Consider the following 16,037-nt stretch of genomic DNA (forward strand, 5'->3'; position numbering starts at 1 on the left):
CACACACACACACACAGGCCGCACACACACACACACACACACACACACACACACACACACACAGGCCCGCACACACACACACAGCACACACACAGGCCCGCACACACACAGGCCACACACACACACAGGCCGCACACACACACACAGGCCAGCACACACACACACAGGCCAGCACACACACACACAGGCCAGCACACACACACACACAGGCCAGCACACACACACACAGGCCAGCACACACACACACACAGGCCAGCACACACACACACAGGCCAGCACACACACACACACACACACACACACACACACACACACAGGCCAGCACACACACACACAGGCCAGCACACACACACAGGCCAGCACACACACACAGGCCAGCACACACACACACACACACACACACACACACACACACACAGGCCAGCACACACACACACACACACACACACACACACACACACACACACACACAGGCCAGCACACACACACACACACACAGGCCAGCACACACACACAGGCCAGCACACACACACACAGGCCAGCACACACACACACACAGGCCAGCACACACACACAGGCCAGCACACACACACACACACACACACACACACACACACACACACACACACACACACACACACACACACACACACACACACACACACACACACACACACACACACACACACACACACACACAGGCAGCACACACACACACACACACACACACACACACACACACACACACACACACACACACACACACACACACACACACACACACACACACAGGCCAGCGCACACACACACACACATACACACACACGTTAGATAAGAGCAAAAATATCATATTAACCAGGGTAGCTGAGCTGAGCTGAGCACCCCACCCCAATACCCTGCTACCCCCCGCCCCCTCAGCAAAAATCTCTCTCTATAACTCTGACGTGTGTGTGACGTGTGTGTGACGTGTGTGTGACGTGTGTGTGACGTGTGTGTGACGTGTGTGTGACGTGTGTGTGACGTGTGTGTGACGGGTGTGTGACGGGTGTGTGACGTCTTCCTTCTTCACGTTCTCTTATGTTTCTTTTTTGATTGGAACGAGTGTGACGTCACCAGGTGACCTGCAGGTTTTCTCCTCACCTCCAGGTACATGCAGACAGCCATCGATTCATTTATCACCACGTCTCCATGTTTAAACACAGGAAGCTAAACACAAACAAAAACAACACCCAAATTAATAAACAAACACAAACAACAACAAAAAACGTTATTGTAAAAAAAATAACTTTTGGTCTTTTGGTCCGTGTGTGTGTGTGTGTGTGTGTGTGTGCGCGCACCCGTTAAAGTGTGTGTGTGTGTGTGTGTGTGTGTGTGTGTGCGCACCCGTTAAAGTGTGTGTGTGTGTGTGTGTGTGTGTGCGCGCACCGTTAAAGAGTGTGTGTGTGTGTGTGTGTGTGTGTGCGCGCACCGTTAAAGTGTGTGTGTGTGTGTGTGTGCGCGCACCGTTAAAGTGTGTGTGTGTGTGTGTGCGCGCACCCGTTAAAGTGTGTGTGTGTGTGTGTGTGTGTGTGTGCGCACCCGTTAAAGTGTGTGTGTGTGTGTGTGTGTGTGTGCGCGCGCACCCGTTAAAGTGTGTGCGTGTGTGTGCATGTGGTCTTCACCTGTCCTCTGGGGTTCAGCTTCATGACCTCCTCACTTTTGTGCTCTCCTTTATCGAAGGAGAGAAGTTTGTGATGGAAGCCCTGTAGGTTCTTCTCCTCCAGAGCGATCATAACTCTCCAGCACGGAGGAGACCCTGAGCCCCAGAACAGCATCATATCTTCAGCCATGTTTCAGGAGCAGAACGGAGTCAGGAAGCTGGTGTGACAGTGTGCTGAAGAACTGTGTGAGGAACTGTGTGAGGAACTGTGTGAGGAACTGTGTGAGGAACTGTGTGAGGAACTGTGTGAGGAACTGTGTGAGGAACTGTGTGACCTTTACACCGGATACAGGAGAACAAATCACGATGACTGACACTTCCGGGTTTCTTTCACCACCAGATGGCGCTAATTTCTAACTCTGTATCAACAACACATTTAAACCATGGGTATGGGTCATGAACAATTCTATACATTAGAAGAGTCGAGACGTCTGTGGATGATGACGCTGGTGTTGGTGGTTATCATCATCATCTCAAACAGGTTTTACAGGTTCCTCAGCAGTGCTGTCAAGCAGAACCACATTCTCATACCTTATTGTTTCTATGGAAACCATACCGTCTGTCGTTCTATTCGATATTCTTCACCAGATAAACGATTCCTGAGTGTGTTAATGTTAAAGTTCACTGTGGGAAATCTATGAAGGAGTCTCCAGTGTGAACCGTGTCAGGATTGAAAGAAATAAACACACCACTAACTACCGTGTCCGAGTTTCCTTCAACCCCCATAGAAACCAGCGCTGTAATGAGGTGGAGCTCAGACATGTGGATCAGCGACTCTTCAGGCCTGGATGTGATACACCCGGTTTTACTGCTCTCTCACACACACACACACACACACACAGAGAGAGAGAGAGAGAGAGCGCTCTACTGATCCACACTGTTCCAGAACGAGCTGAACATCAACAAACAGCAGCAGCAGCACCTGCAGACATCCCGGTGAGGCCTTTCTTCTGTGTGTGTGTGTGTGTGTGTGTGTGTGTGTGTGTGTGTGTGTGTGTCCTCTTTAGTCCAGCAGACTGCGCCCCCACGCTCTCACCACTGGTACATGTGACTCCAGTAATAGTTTCCCTTTAAACTGTCACTTCAGTAAAAGTACAAAAGTTTTTTTCTTCAAATGAACTTCAGTATCGAAAGTAGTGATTTATTATAACTCTAATGTTCCTGTGATCATTTTTATCACAAGATTCTTCACTTAATCACCTCAGTTTCTGTGTAAAGACTCGAATGTGACTCTCAGCACACTGATCTATTAATAGAATGATATTAAAGACTCAAACACTGATTGATTTCTATTATAATGATCATCAACACAAAACCTTCTTTAATAAAACGTGTAAATGAGGTCACGTGTGTGGTGGTGAGTTCGTGTCTGGAGTTTCTTCATCATTTATTCCTCTCTAAATGTTCTGCTTGATGTTGAACTGATGCTGAACTGTATGTTGGTGATCAGTAGATGCACCGAGCGCCGATCAGAACACGTGTAAAACAGAACACGTGTAAAACAGAGCGTGCGCTCGATCCTGATTGGTGACTCGCTGCGTGTTTCACCAGTCACGTTTTTATCCTCGTTAATAAAAAGGAACTACTGATTTCACACGCATGTGTGTGTGTGTGTTGTGTCTCTAATAATGACACTACGGTGGGCAAGAAGTGCAAAACTAATTAACAAATTAGAAAACAAAATAACAAATCCGCAAACACAAGGACAATAGAGACAAAGCGGTAAAGGTAGGAACCGTTTGTGAGCGGAAACGTAGCGATCATTAGACGAGACTCCTGACAGACTCCTCCACTACAACTCTTCAGAAAGTCTTAACTTTCTATTCAACAAAGAACAGTTTAGAAAAAGTGTTCTCTATGGAGGAGTGTGTTTTATACTACCACCCCCTGGTGGATACAGAGTGTAACAACCAGGATACAGAGATGCTTGTGGAGAAATGAAAGTTGTGAGTTGTGAAATGAGTAGAGTGTTAACTGTTAAATACAATTTTTTAGCTTATTTGAATTCATTTGTTTTTATAGAACACATCTGTAAGATCCTCTCCTGACTGAACATCTGTCCACAATGGCCAGTGAAGATCCGGATATAAACACAGTGCTCCAGACCTCTGGAGAATCTACTTTAAAGAAAGCAGCTAAAAAAGCACAAAAACAAATCGACCAGTTCTTTAATGTCTCACTTCACATCGCTGTGACCGGAGAGTCCGGCACGGGAAAGTCATCATTCATCAACGCCATCAGGGAGCTGGACAACGATGATGAAGGTGCAGCTAAAACTGGAGTGACTGAAACCACCACTGAACCAACAGCGTACGAACATCCCACAATGCCCAACGTGACCCTGTGGGACCTGCCAGGAATCGGAACCCCAAAGTTCAGGGCTCGGAGATACCTTAAAAACATGCAGTTCAACAGGTACGATTTCTTCATCATCATCTCGTCCGAGAGATTCAAAGAGAACGACATCATGTTGGCCAAAGAGATAAAAAAAAGGAAAAAACTCTTTTACTTTGTGCGGTCAAAGATAGACAACGATCTCAGAGCAGAAGAAACAAAAACAAACTTTAACAAGGAAGAAACGCTCTCACAGGTCAAAAGGAACTGCCTGGAGAACCTGGTGGAGGTCGAAAATCCCAAAGTTTTCCTCATTTCTTCAGCGGATATTAAAGCGTTTGATTTTGAAAAGCTTGTTGAAACTCTGATGTCTGATCTCCCGCAGCATAAACAGCTGGCGCTGCTGCAGTCGGTGCCCATTACCTCAGTGGCTATGCTGAAGAATAAAGTGAGGATGTTTGAGAAGGCGGCGTGGGCTGCAGCACTGTGCTCTGGAGTCATCGCAGCAGCTCCAGTTCCCGGTCTCTCAGTAGCCTGTGATGCCAGCATTCTCGTGGTGTTCTTTACCAGGTGCTTCTTCTCACTTGGCCTCGATAATAAATCACTCAGTAGACTGTCGAAACGAGTGAATAAGCCACAGCTGGAATCATCTATCAAATCCCCCCTGGTGGTGGCGCTGGCGGCCAAATCCACAGCGAGGCTGTCTGTGTCTGCTGTAGCTGGAGGAGCAGTGCTGGAGTACCTGTGCACCCTGGTGCCTGGTGTAGGAAATGCTGCAGCAGCTGGAGTATCTTTTGTTTGTACATTAACGCTTTTGAAGAACGGACTGAAAGAGCTTGATAACGCAGCAATGATGGTGCTGAAGGAGGCGGGGCTACAGTGACCAGGTAACGATCACCTGCACCAGATAAAGGAGATAAAGGTGTACTGAGTGAACCCTGCTCATGGCCAAGTGCTACGAGGATCATTCATTATAATCTAACTGAAGAATCTTACAGAGTTTTATTAGACATTAGCTTTGATCTTCTCCAGGTGGTGATGTTCTTTTCGATTGGAGCGTGCAGCTGGAGATGTTTCTCATCAACGCCTTGGGTGGTTCCATGAAATTCTGGAGTAAGATCAGGAGCTTTGAGGATTTGGACTGTAGTTAATATCTACAGTCATCTACACTGACTCAGGACCACAGCTTCTTCTGATCTCCATCACTGCTCCTCAACATCCAACACCCATCAGAACAATCAGAGTTTGTATCCACATACAGTCGTCTCGTTCCCTGTGGTCCTCTGTGGTCCACAGATCAACATAATTCTCCCTTCAGTACACCTGAGCAGCTTTCCAGTTCATTCTCACGTCCACATGCATGTATTTTCTCCAGAACAAATCAGTAGCTGCTCAAAGAGACCACCCTTTATCTTCATCTCTCTCTTCTCTGTTTGAGTTTCTCTCTGAAGCCCAAAGTCACTCTGGAAAGAAGCATGCAGATTAATGCAAACTGTCTTGTTCAGCTTTAGACTGAAGATCTGTGAAAATGCACAATGCAAATTACATGTTCCCTCTCCAATCAACCGCTTCATCATCATCTACCGCCCTCCTGGTCCCCTTGGAGACTTCCTAGAAAAGATAGACACACTCCTAAATACTTTCCCTTCTAACAGCACCCCTCTAACAGTTCTTAATGACTTCAACCTCCCATGCGACAAACTTCAGTCATCTTGCCTCTTGACTCTTCTGAATACATTCTCCTTCACATTTAACAGCTGCCTTCCCACTGTCTGAACTCAGAACCCGCCTCTGAGCGGACATATCATGGGTGATTTCTTTGTTGCAATTGATTCCCAGTGTAACACACTTAATAAAAAAAAATAATAATAAAAAATTAATAATAATAATAATAATAATAATAATAATAATAAAATAGAGTAGATGTTAAAAACCAATAAAGGATCTTCAGTCTCTGATAAGGAAAAGCAAAAACTTCTTTATTGCAGTTACGTTTAATGAGCTCAATAGAAGGTGGTCTCTTAATCACACCAAAATGATCGAGCACACACACTCTTTATACACACATCTTTATACCATGGTGTCACATGACACCTCTATTTTTTCTAATTACTTCACCTTAGCGAACTTAGCTTCATTTTGTTATCTTCTTTTACCTTCTCCTTTTCTCCTCCCCTCCTTGTGTGTCTATATTTGGACTTCCTGTTTTTCTCAGTTACCCTTATTTTCTGCTTTTTATTTTATAATTAAAAAAAATAGCGTTTGTATAAAACCTTCACATTCCTCGGGTTAAGCTTAATTTTATTCCCAACCTTCGTGCGTGAAAATCCATGTATGCAGCGAATTTACCGTCCTGCATCTGCGATGTTTTACATTTACATTTACATTTGCGGCATTTAGCAGATGCCCTTATCCAGAGCGACGTACAAACGTGCTTTAAATCTCTAGTAATGAATAAATCTACACTGGTACTCAAGAATACAAACTCAATATAAATATAACTCGAATTCTACAAACTTGGAAAGTGCTAATTTAGGTATTTCAGGAAGAGGTAGGTCTTCAGTCGTCGCTTAAAGATAATCAGGGACTCTGCTGTACGGACATCTAGGGGAAGTTCATTCCACCACCTCGGTGCCAGAACAGAGAAGAGCCTTGAATTGTACTTACCTCTCATTCTGAGAGAAGGTGGTACCAGTCGAGCAGTGCTGGAGGATCTCAGACAGCGTGGTGCAGTGCGAGATGTGATGAGGTCACTGAGGTAAGATGGTGCTGGTCCATTTTTGGCCTTGTAGGCAAGCATCAGTGTTTTGAATATGATACGTGCAGCTACTGGAAGCCAGTGAAGGGAGTGCAGCAGTGGGGTGGTGTGGGAGAACTTGGGCTGATTGAACACAAGTCGTGCAGCTGCGTTTTGGATCATTTGCAGTGGACGAATAGCGTTCAGGGGGAGACCTGCCAGCAGAGAGTTGCTGAAAGGTCCAGAAAGATAAGTACAGTTGACAACTTGGCTGACCGTGCAGCATGTAGTTTCTCAGAAACAGCCAATAGGGCCGTCTCGGTGGAATGTGCCACTTTGAACCCAGACTGGTTCGGATCGTGGAGGTTGTTCTGTGAGAGATAGACAGACAGTTGGTTAAAAACAGTGCGTTCCAGAGATTTAGAAAGAAAGGAAAGGAGTGATACCGGTCTGTAGTTGTTGATGTCTGATGGGTCCAGAGCAGGTTTCTTCAAGATAGGAATGACCCTTGCTTGCTTGAAGGTAGTTGGTACGTAGCCAGATGTTAATGACCTATTGATGATTGTGGAGATGAAGGGCAGGAGATCTTGCGTGATGGTCTGGAGCGTAGTTGAAGGGATTGGATCCAGAGGACAGGTGGTGGGATTGCAGGATCGGATGACTTGCAGTATCTCATCTTCTGTTAAGGTTGAGAAGCTTGACAGAGACGTAGTGGATTGTTGGCTGTGTTGTGTAATCATTGTTGGAGGAAGTGAAGGTCTGGCAGATTTTCCTAATCTTCTCATCATAGAAGGAGGCAAAGTCATTAGCAGTCAGGAGGATGGAGCAGGTGCAGCAGGGGGTTTAGTAGAAGAGAAGATGTTGTGAGGCTTACGAGGATCTTGTGCAGAGGCCTCAAGCTTTTCCTTGTAGAAGGCAGTTTTGGCAGAAGTCACCTCCAAAGAAAATTTGGTCAGGAGTGCATGGTAAGATGAGAGGTCTACATCAAGTTGTGATTTTTTTCCACTTCCTCTCTGCAGATCGGAGTTCTCGTCGATTACTGCGCAAAACTTCTGACAGCCACGGTGTGGGACAAGAAGTCTTCTTGGGTCTTGTAGTCAAGGGACAAAGGAGGTTCATGGTTGAGGAAAGAGATGAGAGGAAGGAGTCCGTAGCAACGTCTAAGGGTAGAGAGAAAAAGCAGACGGGGTCAGGAAGAGATGAAAGAGTACATGAAGTTACAGAGGAGGGAGAGATAGAGTGAAGGTTAGGACGGATAAGAGAGACATGTAAATTATTTTTAGGTTGAATAGGAAGAGTGATTAAGTGTTTTCTACTTTCATTCTTTAAAACTTTAATTAGTTTTAATGCGGTTCACTATTCTGTATGTATACTGTTATTGAATCAGGCTAATATTCTACGTAGATCATATGTTCATATATGATTAACTGTATTATTTTACTTATTCATGTCATTATTGTAGGTTAATATGTGCTTCAGAGCTGACAGTGTTGTATAGCTTTGAGCAACACATTAATCTTATGTCAAGTTTTTGTTATGTGGTCCGTCACGTCTTATTTCTAATTCTTTTGATGTTGACTTTTACTAACTTTTCTTTTTGGTTCTTCTTTATTTAGCTTCATTTTGCAAACATTCTGGGACAGCTGTTAATAACATTCTCCAAAAACAATATTGTCGATTTCAACTCCTCTTCTCTCGGAGCTTGCACAATTTATTGAGCATCTCTCTTCCTCATCAGTTCCAGAAACTTCCTTTCTGCCTCCTCACATTGTGCAGCGTACTTTTTACTTTACAGTTTTTCTCGATTGCTAAGACACATTTCTTGAAAGATGCTCTCCTTTTCTCTAAGCTGTGAACACAAAACCCAATTCTCAAGCTACACTCACAAAACCTGCAAAACCAAACTTTCACCTCAAAACAGTTCAATCTGTGCTCAAAACTGAACTATGTTGTCAAATCGTGCCCCGAGTCAATCAAAATTAAAATCACTACGGAACAGTCACTAAACACTACGTAGAAAAATAGAAAACACAATGCTCAGGACATCAAGCTGGAGAAACAAAAAAAACCCTGTGCATTTAGCACTTGTACAAAAAGACAAAACAGAAATCTTGTGCATTTACACGTAGCACTTGTAAAAACAAACAGAAATCGTATGCGTTTGCCACGTGTGTACAGTAAACCCATGTAAAAATAAAGTACAAAAATATACATGGAATATGAGGCCTAGAAACAGTTAGACCAACGCTCCATTACAATACTACAGTACAGTGGTACAGTGATGTTCTGAAACATATATTTACTTACAGTATACTGTGGGACAGTGTGTAGTCTGTCATACAGTAACTGCTGTCAACATTTACATACTGTATTATAATGTCAAAAAAAGGTAATGACCTGTTCTCTTCTCTAAATCTTCGGATTATGGTGGACACAGTGACTCTACTGATGTTTGGTTGTACCCTTTGTCCAGCCTCCCTCATGCTCATACCATGGACAAGAACATGGTCAATCACAGCAGCTCTGATTTCATCAGATATTACTGTTCTTTGTCTTCGCTGACCACCTCCACCTTCTCTCACACAAACTCTTCCTCTCAGATTTCTATCCATTGTAGGGTCTCACAAACCAGTGCTCTCTGAACTGGATTACTCTATATGTTCCCTCACATCATTAGCCACAAGTGTGATCCATTTTGAGTTGTAGTGTTTAAGTGGTGACACTTGTGCTTTAATTGTGTTTGACTTTTGTCATCTGTGCTCACCATTATGCAGCACGGGTGCATCACAATGAAAATGTGTTGGCAAGTTGTGTCTAAACAGGTGAAAAGTGCTTATGGTTTTGCCAAAAGAGTGATTGATTCAATCAGTGGGTTCAGGCAACTGAGCAATTGGTTCAGACAATAGAGTTTAGTGTTTTAGCAAATGAGAAAAACTGTAACCTCACCTGACCTAAATTCAGTTCATGTTTATTTGTTTTGAGCTTTTAATAATGAACATGGTCTCAGAGCAGCTTCACACAGATAATGTGGAGATAAAAATGAAGATGTTCTTTATAAGTGTAAGTTTGTCTCTGATGAACAAGTCGGTGAAGACTGAGGTGAAGGAAAAACTCCCTGAGATGCAGAAGGAAGAAACCTTGAGAGGAACCAGACTCAAGAGTGAACCTCATCCTCATCTGTGTGACACTGAATGTCCATTTATTACAGATAAACGATGTTGAGGTGCAGTGATGGAGATCAGAGCAAACCGTAGTCCTGAGTCAGTGTAGCAGAGTGTAGATATTAACTACAGTCCAAATCCTCAAAGCTCCTGTTCTTACTCCAGAATTTCATGGATCCACATAAGGTGTTGATGAGAAACATCTCCAGCTGCACAGAGTCGCCTCCAAACAAAGAGAACATCATCCAGAGGCAGACCAGGATGAAGTGAGAAGATCCGAGGAGGGAAGAGGAGCAGGAACAGTGATCACTGGAACTTCAGGAGCATGTTTAACTTGACTGAGAGAGAGAGAGGAGAGAGAGAGAGAGAGAGAGAGAGAGAGAGAGAGAGAGAGAGAAGAGGGGTGAGAGAGAGAGAGAGAGAGAGAGAGAGAGAGAGAGAGAGAAGAGGGGTGTGAGAGAGAGAGAGAGAGAGAGAGAGGGTGACAGGAAGAGAAGGATATGGATTATTAAGTCTCCTTATTGTTGTATGAAAGTTAATGTCACTGTGCAGTTTGGACTCTGGTAAGATTCACTGTAGCAGCAGAACTAAAAGGGAGAAGCAGAAGGAAACACAGACATGAGGATCTCTGGGATAAGAGACGACCCACCACACCACCATCAACAAACCTGAGTGAACGTGTGAGAGTGAGGAGACGACAGCATCCAAATATCCCAGTTCACCAAACACTCTATATCCATGATCCCTCCAGATCTGCTCCTTTACCTCACAAACACCTACTGACTAAAGACTCCACTAAATAAATATGTGTTCAGCCTCGACTTGAACACTGAGACTGTGTCTGAGTCCCGAACACTGATTGGAAGGTTGTTCCATAACTTTGGGGTTTATAAGAGAAACATCTGCCCCCTGCTGGAGTCTTCATTATTTGAGGTACCAAAAAATAGCCTGCATCTTTTGATCTAAGTAGGCGTGGAGGATCATACTGGTACAGAAGTTCACTCAGATACTGCGGCGTGAGAGAGTTAAGTGCGGAAGTTATTAAGCATCCACTGTCCAATGTCCTTCACACACTCCTCAACATTGTAAAGCTGATCTCTCTCATCTGGCTTTGCTGAAATATACAGCTGTGTATCATCAGCATAGCAATGGAAGCGAATACCATGTTTATGTATAATTTCACCAAGAGGCAGCATAAATAAAGAGAAAAGCAGAGGGCCTAAGACAGATCCTTGTGGAACACCAAACTTTACCTCAGAGAGTGTGGAGAACTCACCATTTACATCAACAAACTGATAGTGATCAGTCAGATAAGACCTGAGCCAGGAGAGAGCTGTTCCCTTTATTCCAACAACGTTCTCCAGTCCAGCAAGCAGGAGATGATGATCAATGGTGTGAAAAGCTGCACTGAGGTCGAGCAAAACAAGTAAAGAGACAAAACCCTGATCAGAGGCCAATAACAGTCATTTACCACCTTAACTAGCGCCGTCTCTGTGCTATGATGAGGCCGAAATCCTGATTGATACATTTCATAAATGTTGTTCCTCAGTAGATGTGAGCAGAACTGCTGTGCTACAACCTTTTCTAGAATCTTGGAGATAAAGGGAGGTTTGATATTGGACTGTAGTTGGACAGCTGACAGGGTGAAGGTCAGGTTTCTTAATTAGGGGGTTGATAACTGCAGTTTGAAGGATTTTGGTACAAAACCAGTGCTAATGGAAGAGTTTATTATTTTAAAACAGGTTCAATTCCCTCTGGAATGATCTGTTTGAGGAAACTTGTAGGTGAGGGATCGAGAATGCAGGTTGATGATTTTGATGAGGAAATAAATGAAATGAAGTCGTTCTCTTGAATAGGAGTAAAATTTTGTAATTGATGGTCTGTTATAATGACACTGCTGTCTACAGGGTTATTTATAAAATAGTCTGGATGTATTGATGGTGTGCATGTGAGTGCAGTGTTTTTATTTCCTGTTCATTTTGCTGCAGTACAGAATAAAAATCTAGGATTCTGCTTGTTATTTTCTATGAGGGAGGAGAAATATGCTGATCAGCAGCACTAAGAGATTTTCTAGAACTCAGGAGATTCTCCTTCCATGCTGTTTTAAATACTGTTCATTTTGTTTGGTCATTTACGTTCTAATTTCCGAGTGGTCTGTTTTAAGGTGTGTGTATGATCATTATACCACTGTGCTGATTTTTAATCCCTGATCATTTTGGTCTTAAGTGGAGCTCCATCATCTAGAGTGTAACGGAATGTTGATTCTAGATATTCAGTGGCCCAGTCGAGCTCTGTGGGGTCAGAAATTCGCAAATTCTATTAGAAAATCAGAGTCGGGCCCCTGGGGGTCTATAAATAATAATTAGTGGAATTAACTGACTGGACCTGCTTTCGGACACTGAATATTTTATGTTGGTGTAAAAAACTTCAAATGTTTTACATTTGTGTTTAGTCTTTTGTGTGACGTTTAGATTATTATTATAAATAGCTGTGACTCCGCCTCCTCTGCCATTTAGACAGGGTTGGTGCATGTAACTATACCCAGGAGGACTCGCTTCATTTAATGCTACATATTCATTCAGTTTAATCCATGTTTCTGTCAAACACATTATATTAAACTCCTGGTCAGTAATAATTTAGTTTATAGTCAGTGCTTTTGGCGTGAGAGATCTAATATTCAACAATCCTATCTTTAGATCAGAGGTGCTGCTGTGTGTTCAGTCCTATTTAATTTAATGTTAATCAGGTTACTAAAACAGACTTTCTGAGAATTCCTATATTTTGGTTTCGCTCGGGGGACAGTCTCAATATGGTGGATCCTGAGTGATGACTTTGTTCAGGTTTCTCAGCGGGTGCTTCGCTGAGGAGAGCAAACCTGTTGGACATGTGAAGCGGAGAGGAATGGTGCTCCTGTGGGCAAGCCTTAGCTTTGGCTATGCGAGTATGCCGCCGAGTCGTCACTCTCTCGCCCCGCTGCGAGGGCTCTAATGCCGGAGTCGGGGAAATGCTAACTCCACCTAGGGCTTCCAGACTTTTCCCTGCAGAACCTGGATTGCTCTCACACTCACTACTTCTCTCTAGACTTTGGACGTTCCTCTAATGCTAAGATCTTCTCTGTCAAAGAGCAAACTAGCTTACACTTCTCACAGATAAATTAACGCTAACAACGGAGAAAGACCGACTAAACATGTGACACTTCACACACTGAATGTGCTGGATACTCGCCATAACGGAGAAATTACGTACCTTAATGTGGTTACTGTAGTGTGTGTTCGTAGTTCTGATGGGAATGTCCTCCACTTTCAAGTCAAGTCAAGTCAAGTTTATTTCTATTGTGCTTTTCACAACAGACATTGTCTCAAAGCAGCTTTACAGAAATCAACAGTGAAGGTGAATGGTGTGTATTTATCCCTGATGAGCAGCCGTGGAGACTGTGGTGAAGGAAAAACTCCCTTAGATGTAATGAGGAAGAAACCTTGAGAGGAACCAGACTCAAAAGGGGAACCTCATCCTCATTTGGGTGACATCAAGAGTTTGATCATAAATCTTTCAACAATACAGAACACTGGAGAGTGAGAACTAACATGAGTACTGGAGTATAAGATTATAAGTGATGTTCTTTCTGCAGTCTTATACAGTCTTTATGGTTATAAAAGTAGGAGCTACTGAGCTCAACATTTGTGATCATCACAGATCCAGCATCAGCTTCTCCAGGAGGTCCAATGTCAAAACTCCACACATGTAGTGGGATCCAATTGGCACTGGTACGTCTCTAGATGGTTCAGGATGTTTGTGAGCATCTACTTCTTCAAAGTCCACAATCTTCATGAGGTGGGAGGTGACTGGAGCTGGAGCAACCTCAGGAAGACTCGGGATGGGGAGAGAAAGAGAAGCAGTGGAGAGGAATTAGCGTAGCTGCTGTTCATGATATTAACAGCACAAGTTGATAATGTGATGTGATCAGATGTTCTGGAGCACAAGGTTATGATGTGATGTGTGATATGTGTAGAACTCGCTAAAAACATACGTCTTTAATCTGCACTTAAACTGGGTGAGTGTGTCTGAGCCCCGAACACTGTCAGGAAGACTGTTCCAGAGTTTAGGAGCTAAATGTGAGAATGTTCTACCACCTTTAGTGGACTTTGCTATTCTAGGAACTACTAGAATTCCAGAGTTTTGAGATCTCAGGGAGCATGACGTGCCAGTGTACGAATGAGAAGATTGGGGTTATATGATCATATTTTCACGACCTTGTAAGAACTCTTGCTGCCACATTCTGAACTAACTGAAGCTTCTTTATTAATGATGCAGGACATCCACCTAGTAAGTCAAGTCAAATTTATTTCTATAGCGCTTTTCACAACAGACATTGTCTCAAAGCAGCTTTACAGAAATCAACAGTGAAGGTGAATGGTGTGTGTTTATCCCTGATGAGCAGCCATGGCTAGTAATGCATTACAGTAGTCCAGTCTGGAGGTCATAAACGCATGGACGAGCTTCTCTGCATCGGATATAGACAACATGTTTCTTAGCTTAGAAATATTTCTAAGGTGAAAGAAGGCTATCAAACGAACAGAGCTGTAGCTGAATGTAAATCCGTATTGTACAGCGATGTGGGTAAATGATAAATGCGATCTTCATGCAAATGTACACATAGACCACTTGTTTTGGTTTTCGTCCTGAAGCCTGGTTCCTGTTTGGGGCCAGTGTTTTTTAGAGCTTTAGTGGGGGACATTTTCATTCGTTAGTGAATTATTTACAGGTAAACATTTAGCTCTAATGGACACTGCACTGGTTCCCATTTTTGGAAAGTCCTATTTCTGAACTGTTTTCATTACTTGTTTTGAAAACTTTACTTTTGATTCATGGCATGTTTGTAATATATTCTAATATTTGTAATTTTGCATACTTTAATAATAGTAAGTTTCTGTAAAAGGGAGTTAGTAATGAAATATGATTTAAACTTATGAAACTAATGGAATGCAAATACACACAATAGCAAAGGAACATGGAAGCGCAGGATGAAAAAAAGATACAAAATGGCAGAGCGACATTAGAAATGTAATCCAGGAAAGAGTTGGGCGATTAGCAAACATGACCTGATAGGCCACTTGGTTGGCCCTTGGCATGATGTTGGCTTGAGATGATCTTGATTGAAGCGGGATCAAAGAGGACGTCCTGTCGGTCTCTGGTGTAGACTTGGTCTGATGGCTGCCATTCTGCTGTCAGGGAGAAGATCACTGAGACTGTGAATACTTTTCTGAAAAACTTTTTTGTCAGATGTGGGGGAACAACAGGGCTGTTGGAGCACCAATAAACAATGATAGAATCAGTTAAATAAAATGATAGTTGAGATCTCTAGCGATCTGCACTGCAGGTTGATCACTGGAACTGATTTCTGTTGTCATTATGAGAGTGGCCTCTAGGGGCGAATCACTGACAACGCGCTGTTTGTTTTTACATGTGAAACTGCGCGCTGCATGGAGAGCGCTATATTATATTTATTATTTACTAATTATATTTATTAATTAATACATTCATATTTATTTCATTTAGCACTTTTTCAGGATTCAGCACTGTTTTAAATTAGGTTCAGTTCTATTTTACTGTAGTGTTTTTCCTTATTTAATCCAGTATCCATTTTAAAAACTATCGATTGATTAATCGGCTATCAGCAAGGACTATCCCACCTCACTATCGCTAGAATCGGGCAACCTCTATAAAATACAACTGTGTGAAGTTCACATTTCACATGTTTAATAATGTCTGTGTGTTCTGTCCTATACAGAACTGACTTTTTTCCACTATAGGACTTCATATAAAGAAAAAACAAACATCAGATGCATTAAACACTCTTTCTTTAATCTTATAAATAAAGGAATAAAAGCCATGCACTGCAGTCCATCCCAGGTGCTGTGTGTAAAAGCACAGCTGTGTTCATCACCTCCCAGGCACTTGTGCTTGATGATCTCCATTAAATTACAGCAGAATGAAATGCACCACGATAAAAACATGGGAAATTTTATACAAAACCAAAAGTTAAAGTTTTCTTTAGAATCATTTAAAATCAACTTTACCATCACACATTAAATTACACTTAAAAATA

The 16,037-nt window shown here is 42.8% G+C and overlaps 2 protein-coding genes across 3 annotated transcripts in view; one reads left to right on the top strand and one right to left on the bottom strand.

Moving 5' to 3' along the window:
- gstr (glutathione S-transferase rho) overlaps nucleotides 1–2,019 on the bottom strand; it is a 9,440-nt gene extending 7,421 nt beyond the window's left edge. The window contains 3 exon segments of the mRNA XM_046858950.1: nucleotides 1,141–1,206; nucleotides 1,662–1,893; nucleotides 1,966–2,019. Of these exon segments, the coding sequence (XP_046714906.1) occupies nucleotides 1,141–1,206; nucleotides 1,662–1,829 (234 nt within the window). The 5' untranslated portion in view covers nucleotides 1,830–1,893; nucleotides 1,966–2,019.
- irge4 (immunity-related GTPase family, e4) overlaps nucleotides 1–6,419 on the top strand; it is an 18,618-nt gene extending 12,199 nt beyond the window's left edge. The window contains exons 1-3 of one of the 2 annotated variants that reach the window (XM_046858932.1): nucleotides 2,544–2,635; nucleotides 3,722–4,920; nucleotides 5,066–6,419. In XM_046858932.1, the coding sequence (XP_046714888.1) occupies nucleotides 3,765–4,916 (1,152 nt within the window). In that variant the 5' untranslated portion in view covers nucleotides 2,544–2,635; nucleotides 3,722–3,764 and the 3' untranslated portion in view covers nucleotides 4,917–4,920; nucleotides 5,066–6,419. Of the gene's footprint in view, nucleotides 1–2,543; nucleotides 2,636–3,721 lie in introns of those variants that run through there. The other variant, XM_046858931.1, reaches the window with a different exon arrangement.
- Nucleotides 6,420–16,037: the final 9,618 nt, after the last annotated feature.

The sequence above is a fragment of the Silurus meridionalis genome, chromosome 10 (genome assembly GCF_014805685.1).
Source record: "Silurus meridionalis isolate SWU-2019-XX chromosome 10, ASM1480568v1, whole genome shotgun sequence".
NCBI lineage: Eukaryota > Metazoa > Chordata > Actinopteri > Siluriformes > Siluridae > Silurus > Silurus meridionalis.